Source organism: Dermacentor silvarum, chromosome 1 (genome assembly GCF_013339745.2).
Source record: "Dermacentor silvarum isolate Dsil-2018 chromosome 1, BIME_Dsil_1.4, whole genome shotgun sequence".
Classification (NCBI taxonomy): Eukaryota; Metazoa; Arthropoda; class Arachnida; order Ixodida; family Ixodidae; genus Dermacentor; species Dermacentor silvarum.
Window position 1 is genome coordinate 228,539,187 of NC_051154.1, and position 7,596 is coordinate 228,546,782.

The following is a 7,596-nucleotide window of genomic DNA, read 5'->3' on the forward strand; positions in this document are numbered from 1 at the left end:
AAAACAAAAAGAAAGCTAAGAAAAGGCCAGCTGTCCCGAAGTTTGATCGGGAAGGCTATTCGCGCCTGACCGCCGCTTCGCGGCTCCGTCCCGCGTGTGAGCCGGCCGTTTATGTCGGTCACCCGAGACCCTTTTGTCTGTCTTCTTATTCAAATTTCTTAGTTTGCGTTTATGTAATTTGCCCCGTGCCATTTTTACGCCTGAGTGGCGAGGGCCTCGCCGTTGATTCGGCCGGCAGAAATAATGCCGTTTTATCTTCGCCTCTCGTTCGTTTCCGCATCGCGCAGCCCCCGACACTCTCTGTCGCACATGTAGCGCAACTTTGCATATATACCAACGGGAGTGCGGCAGAGGTTCGCCTATACAGGGTCTAAATATTATATGCTCAGCAAAACCCTGCTGTGGAAGTCAATAGCCGATGAGGGTTTTTTTTTTTTTTCATGTGTGTGGCTTTGAGGCCAATTGCGCTGGCCCACCTGTGGTGCTATAGACAGCCATTCAAGCCGCTGCGTCGACTATACAATACATCCGCTACTTGTTAGTGCACCACTGTAGCGGACGTGGCGCTAGCCCACCGATTCAGTATTTTTCTAACCGAACATGCGCTTCCGATACCTCGGCTCAGGAAGCTGATTGCTGTCATACGACGCTGCTGTGTAATTAAGTTCGCGCGCTATGCGGCGCGGTTGCAAACAATTGCGAAGGCTGTCAAGTTCGGAACGACGGGAACACGCGAGCGCGCGGTCTATTGATACAGTATATGCAGTATATACAGTAAATGTAATTCGAAACAGTTCTTTCATAGCGAGCTTTAGGTGAGGTATACGTTTGTTACGTGTGGCGCACGGAGCTGTTTTCGGGCCCGTCTAATTGCAAAGCACGTAGTGGGAACATACAGTGCCGCTCAGAGACACGCATACTTCGGGCGGTGAAGGGGGAAATGCGAATAGTACGTATACATGTGCCCTCATGTATACCTCTGACCTATAGAGCAGTTCGTGATTCAAAAGTTTCGTATCACATTATCACGCGGTACCGCGAACGCACCGAAAGCGGCGCGTTGACGTTGTTGCGTTTTGTTCATTGCCGATAATGTGAACAAACAAAAGGGTCAATTCACGACCTTATATTATATATACTGCCTTCGCCCCTAATTTTTTTTCGAATGAAGAGAAAAAGTGTCTCATGAAGTAGTGCTTAAATTTCGCGTCAATTTTGACAGACGACATTTATGTACTCTTTGAGAGTGCTCGCCATATAAACCGCGCAATGTGCTTTTTGTTATTCGGAGCAATTACGTGGTATATTTAGAGTTAAGCGTGCCGGCGTAATTGTGTCCTATGCTATCACGATTGTTGGTGCTATAGTATCTATTGCTTTGTCGTTCATGTCACGCGCCATGAAACTAACGGCGCCAATCAATTAGAACGAAAAAAAAAAAGCTTCGTATATATATCTACGTAGTGTAGAACTCCGTTTCACTTATTCTTTATTTCTTGAAAGGGAAAATTTATCATTCACCTGTCAGATAGCCGAAGCTTCAAAGGAAGCCCATACCCGGATTTATTTATTTGAGAAAATAAAGCTTCGCACTTGAAGAAAAATTCGTCCACCCATCCGGGCTTCCGCATAACTGATTTGCAATTTATTCGTTCTTGTGCCGAGACGCTTCGGTCCCGACAACGCAGGTTCTCCCTTTTTCTCAATACACCTCTCACTAGATCGAAAATTGCAGCAACATGAAAGAAAGAAAGCAGAAACGCAACAACGCGGAGCGCGCGCAGAATTCATTTGTAGCCTCGGAGTTGAAGCGGTATACTTATGAGTTCTGTTGTCTCGAATCGGCGAGAAGAAAATTCCTCTTTGATTATACAGCGCTGCGCTGGGAGTTTCCAATCTTTGATTCTCTGTGACACAACTGCTGGTGCAATTCCCAGGCAAGTGCAGGCGGCACTTTCATTATTTGAGGACTCCGTCAAAAGCTTACTTATGGTTTCTTCCTCTTTTATTTTTTCGTCTTTTATTTTACTGCCGTGCCACCATTTCTGAAGTTTCGCGAAATGAAGTCATTAATAAACAACTGCCTTCGTTTTTATATTGTTCAACTAGATACTTGACGTTATTGTAAATTAACACATGTACTTCGCTACTTACGTTTATCTCCTCTTTTCTGTATATTTTGTAGCTGGCATTGGGAGGTGAATTTTATTCTTATTTAAAAAGTACACGCGACAATGTCGCAACAATACTTGTATTGCCATTACCACATTGCGGAGAACCAACAGAAGAAAAAAAAATACTCTGCAAGACTCACTCGCCGAGTTTCTAAAGCAACGAACGAAGCGTTTATAGTCTTCCGAGCAAAGAGAAGCGAAAGTTGAGCGGTGATTATCTTCAAGTATTAAGGACAGATAATGCAGCACACAGAGTGGCCGACGGGAACTGGCAGGTAAAATAGGTACAAGCGTGCTTCCCCCTAGGTGCCGGGTGGTTACAGAACCTCAGTGCTTAGGACTTTGATTTGGGCAAGTAGCTTCATAGTTAACTGGGGAGAACGCAGTGCAAGATAGACAGGGGCAGAGAACTAGTAGCATGCAAGATGAGTGCTGACTTACAACTGAATTGTATTGCAGTCAACCACGCCTTTATATGCATGCACCGAGCCATATCACATTTCCGCACACAATATACCTCACTGGATCACCCGAAAATTGTAGCTATACCCCACAGGCAATCATTCCACGCAACAACAGCCGTGTGCGCGCAAACACTGCAAACGCGAAAACCACAAATCATCAACAAAAAACAAAAGCCATAAATGACAAGAAATGAGAACAAATTCAAGACAGCACCACACGTACGTGTAAACTGATGAATGTGATACACTACCAAACAAATTACACGGGAAAAGAGAAACGACCTAAATTAACTATTCGACATACTCGATCTCAGCGTCACTGAGTAAAATAGATGGCTTGCTGGTGCAACTATCTCCCGCTTTATTGATAGAAAAAGGCTTCGACCATTTCGCCCTTCTTTCAAACCTGGGTGTTCTGGTGGACAGGCACACACCCGGATCGCTTACAGTTCTCTGCTAAAAAAACGCGTCCCGCTTTGTTGTTGTGCATATTCAAATTATGTTATTTTACCCTCTCGTTAAAGCGCCTCCGAACTCCCTTCTTCGTCGGCGGTCTAATTAGCACAATGCCCGCTACATAGTCAGTGCGAGTAATTCCCTGACCACTGCTGAGCTTGAGGTCACGGGTTCGATCCCGGCTGCGGCGGCTACATTTCGGTGGGGGCGAAATGCAAGAACGCTCGTGTACTTCGATTTTGGTGCACGTTAAAGAACCTGATGCAGGTGACCAAATTTGATCCGGAGTCCCCCATTAGGGCGTGCCTCATAATCAGGTCATGGCTTCGGCACGTAAAACCACAGAATTCAATTCTAATACTTCATTTCAATATTATGTGTACTTGAGAGCAGCTACCCCTGATGAATGACTTTGAAAGCGTACGTGGTGCTCTTCTAGCCAACGTTGTTGTTGGCTTTTCTGTCCCGCTCCCAGCTTCCCATATATGGAAAGATTCGAAATAAAGCTGGAGTGGAATAGTGTTGCCTCTATTTTCGCCCTACACGGTGTTTCTGAGTTTCACTTTAGGCAAGGTTTTCAGTGTTTAGTTACGTCAGATTCAGCGCTCAGAGCTGACGAACAATCACGCGACGTTGAAGTAACTCTGAATGAAAGTGCGCGTGCCAGAAGATCTTTATTTTAACTCTGTACTCGGTTTCGTGGGCCAACCGGCGCACACCTGAGGTGAGGTGTCATAATTTACAAAGCCCAAGGTACCACTGGCAGAGACACGTGGTGGTTTCAGTTATGAAGCAGTCGGGTTTCCAATTTGCTCCACACTGCTCCGTGTTCTAAACTCATCGTTCACAGTTGTCCTTCGGCTGTTATGTGGTTCCACGCAGGTTCCGTAGCGCCTTCCGTTTTCGACCAGAAACGTCAGCAACAACAGCAGCAGCAGCAGCATCAGCAGCAACAACAAGCGGGGCCAAAACCCCGCAAGACAACTCAGATGACCATCCAGTTGGGAGGGCCCGAAGAAGGCGGCTACTGTGGCCCGCAGGGACAGGGCGGACTGGTGCATGTTCCCGAGAAGGTGTTCCCCCACCCTAGCGTGCCGGCTTCGCAGCAAGAGGCCGAGCCAGACCCGCGCAAGTACACCGGCGGGAGCATCCCTTCCAGGTCCTTCAGGATGCTGCAGGCCATGACGGGAGAGAACAGCGGTGAGGCCCCCAGGGGCACTCTCTTCTTCGCACATCACTTTCAGCCTCCGAGTGACGGGGAAGGCGATGTGATAAGGCAGCTCGCCACGTTTGTAGAGAACCCTGATATCCTTGCTAGGGTACTGAAATACCGTATCTTACGGGGCTATAGTCCGCGGACTATAGTAGTTTAATTATCTTTACATGCAAACTACGCGCGATGTCGCTTCTTTTAAGGATCATACGCATGGTTGAAAACAAAACAAGGCCAAATTGCACTTGCAACTTTTTTTTTTGCTAAATTACATAATGAAACCGACTGTATAATGGTAGCGGACAATTTAGTGTAATGTCGTTCCTGCGAGCTATACAGTTAGCGTGGAGAGTCTAATAATAAACTTTTGATATTCAACCCATATTATCCCCCTGCAGACAAGACGCGCGATGTAAAGTATACTTCGGGAAATACGGAACTTTCCTTGGTTATTTGTTTTCGAGACTAGTCTCTTAAGCCTGCTTTGCTTTCAGGCGGTCGCCATAAGCTAAGCCACTTTTCACAGCATTTTGCCGCGATATTGTTTCAAAAACTCTCCATCCTCCAGAGGCTCCCCAAGGAATTCATTCTTTATAATGCAGCTTTTTTTTTTTTACAATGCAGTTGAAAGCTTAACCATACCGGCCTACGTTCTCTTGCTCACAGTAAACCTTTCGCATGTTCACAACATACGCTTCGTACACCGGTTGTCCGTTACAAGACTAAAGCGGCCTCTGGCAACTCTTTTATACGGGACCAACTTCTTGTCTCTTATAACTCCCATGTTGGTGCGTTAACCCACTGTGGTGTATATGTTCACTGCGACTGGGCGCGATATTAGCAAACTGACTCCACACGAAGACTAAGAGAAGTGCTTAAAGGGCCCCTCATCAGGCTCCATTGTAAATTTGGGTTATATACTGGAAGTTTCAGGTGCCGTCTAGATTGTATTTTACCGCAAGAATTTTTTTTAATTGGTTCATTATTGGAGGAGTTAGGAGAAATTGAAATGTTACGTTGCCATGCTGCCAGGAGGCGTGTTTCTCTGCCAAAACTCACGCTCTCTCCAATTACCTCGACTAGCGTCCGCAAGCAACATACTTTCCCTGCATTCTCCCATATCGCAGCCGAGGAACTGAGTCACGTTTACAAGTCACATGCTCCACCGCCCCCCCCCCCTTTTTTTTTTCTTTTTCTTATTATCTTTTTTGCACTTCTAGTAGCAGTATCGCGCGCCCTGCATTGGGTGACTACCGAAGTCACGTTCCATAATCGGTGACGTTGCAGGAAGTGCGTCATACGTGAAAGCAATTGTACGTGTGGGAATTGTATGTGTGAATCGCGTGGCTCCCTCGAGTGGAAGGGCGCGTGGGCTTCTGTTAAAATTTTGAACTGTTTTCGCGCCCTGCCGCCGATCGATATTTTGCAGACACGATCGCCACCGAGTAATACGAGGGCCGCGCTTGTCTGTTTGCAATGCCCAATCCTGGCGAAGGGCCCTTTAAAACCGAGCGTAATATGGGATAAACAGTGAATCCCGTACAATGGTGTAGCCAACACTTTATTGTCTGCTGAGTGTACCGTTGCAAACCAAAGCTTCACTCCCAGTAATTTGCTCATTTTAGAATAACTTGTTTCCCGCAGGAGAGGCTGGCACAGACTTCTAGGTAGCAGTCCTGGACGCGGGCCTACCACGCCTTGCGACGAAGACAACGCCAGGACGGAGGAGGCGAAAATGCACTGTTGCCACGCTGGCTCGAGCTCTCCACTCGCGCTATGAGGATTGCAGTACCAAGTCACGTTGCGGCTTGAGTTCTTGTTTTTTTTTTTTTTGTTATGTGTTCTTTCGTTGTTAAGGCAGCACGCGTCTCTGAGTCTCAATATTGGCCGTGCTTCTCAATCACAGCTCGAAATTGCAGCACACGCACACAGGAGAGACGCAGCTTGAAGCGGGGCGCTAACTTTTACTCGCGAAGATGTCCTCAACATCTCATTGCAGTATATGTAACAAAAAAGACTGCTATCAGATCTTAAAAACGCAGACCGCAGCTTAAAGGGTGAATAGTCGTAAAAGACACGTATAGGCTAGGCACCACAGCCTTGACCTTGTAAACTATGGACGTCATGCACCATGCATCGAGTTGCTTCGTCCACATGTAGTTGTGCTGAGACAAAAAGTTGCGGTTGAGAAGCACGACACGTTTGTTTGCGTCGACGCTTGTTTTCTCCGGTACCCGTTCGAATACGTCGACATGTCGATTGGTGCAAAAGCTGAGGGCCACGGGTGCTTAAGCGTAAGGAGTCCATTTGCCGTGTTATTTCTACATCGCATAGCGACATTCGTGAGCCGCCTAAGTATGTATTTTCTTCGTTCGTTCCTGCAGAAATAAATCGCACTTTTTTTGCCCGCTGTATTGCCAAGGTTACATTGAGCTGAGGCGTATCGTAACACATGTTGTTCTTAACTGGGTGCGGGACCCAGATTAAGTGCTCATTGTAGTCTCTAGTCATCATGGAGCTCCGTATCTGCAATATTGTACTCGCTGTGACAATAGTCTCAGGTTGCGCGTTTTTTTACAAAAAGTGATATTCTCCTTGTTCTTCGCCAAAAAGTCTACCGTACAAAAAAAATGTAGTGACCGCGCGGATCAACAAGCTCTTATCTGACAACTTTCGTGCCCATATATGAACGGGCAATCGCGCTAATGCAAAGCCCTAGTTACGGAGGAGGTTTTGCTAATAGCAGGTGTTTGGTGCCGCAGGAGAGATAGAACAAAATAAAAGGCAATATCCTTCTACGTCTTTACGACTTGCCATTTATGATATGTCAACATGTTTATCAAATCCGGCGCACGTATGGTGCGCGATATTGTCATTCGCGCTCTCTGATCCAAGTGCCTTTCACGCGTCGCAATGTTAGAGAATAAAACGGATGAAAAGCCCTTGATACCTGTGATCAGTCTGTGTTCTTCTAATTGGCCCTTGTCGTTTACAGGCGGCAGTGTCACAATTTACTCTAGGTTCCATTTACATATGAACCCAACACCATCGAGCCAAGTAAGAATGCTGGGCTCAGACATCCCGATAAGATCGCGTTCAGAGAACTTGACGGAATTTACGAACCTGTATTGCGCGCCCGCTTTCTCGATTCCTGTGCTCCCTATCTCAATTGGCCCATCGCCTCTCCTTAAGAACCACTCTAACGTGCAAATTGCATTGTGCATTCGCGGCCCCTTATTCATGGCTGGCCGAGACTGAAGCAGGAAGCACGTACAGTCCAGCAGCTGCA

At 46.7% G+C, this 7,596-nt stretch overlaps 1 protein-coding gene across 3 annotated transcripts in view; it reads left to right on the forward strand.

The window, feature by feature from the left end:
• Nucleotides 1–7,254, forward strand: part of LOC119436868 (trithorax group protein osa-like) — an 87,241-nt gene extending 79,987 nt beyond the window's left edge. For all 3 annotated transcript variants that reach the window (XM_049660055.1, XM_049660056.1, XM_037703889.2), the window contains exons 8-9: nt 3,977–4,294; nt 5,952–7,254. In XM_049660055.1, coding sequence (XP_049516012.1) covers nt 3,977–4,294; nt 5,952–5,974 — 341 coding nt within the window. In that variant the 3' untranslated portion in view covers nt 5,975–7,254. The remainder of the gene's footprint in view (nt 1–3,976; nt 4,295–5,951) is intronic.
• The last annotated feature ends 342 nt before the right edge of the window (nt 7,255–7,596 follow it).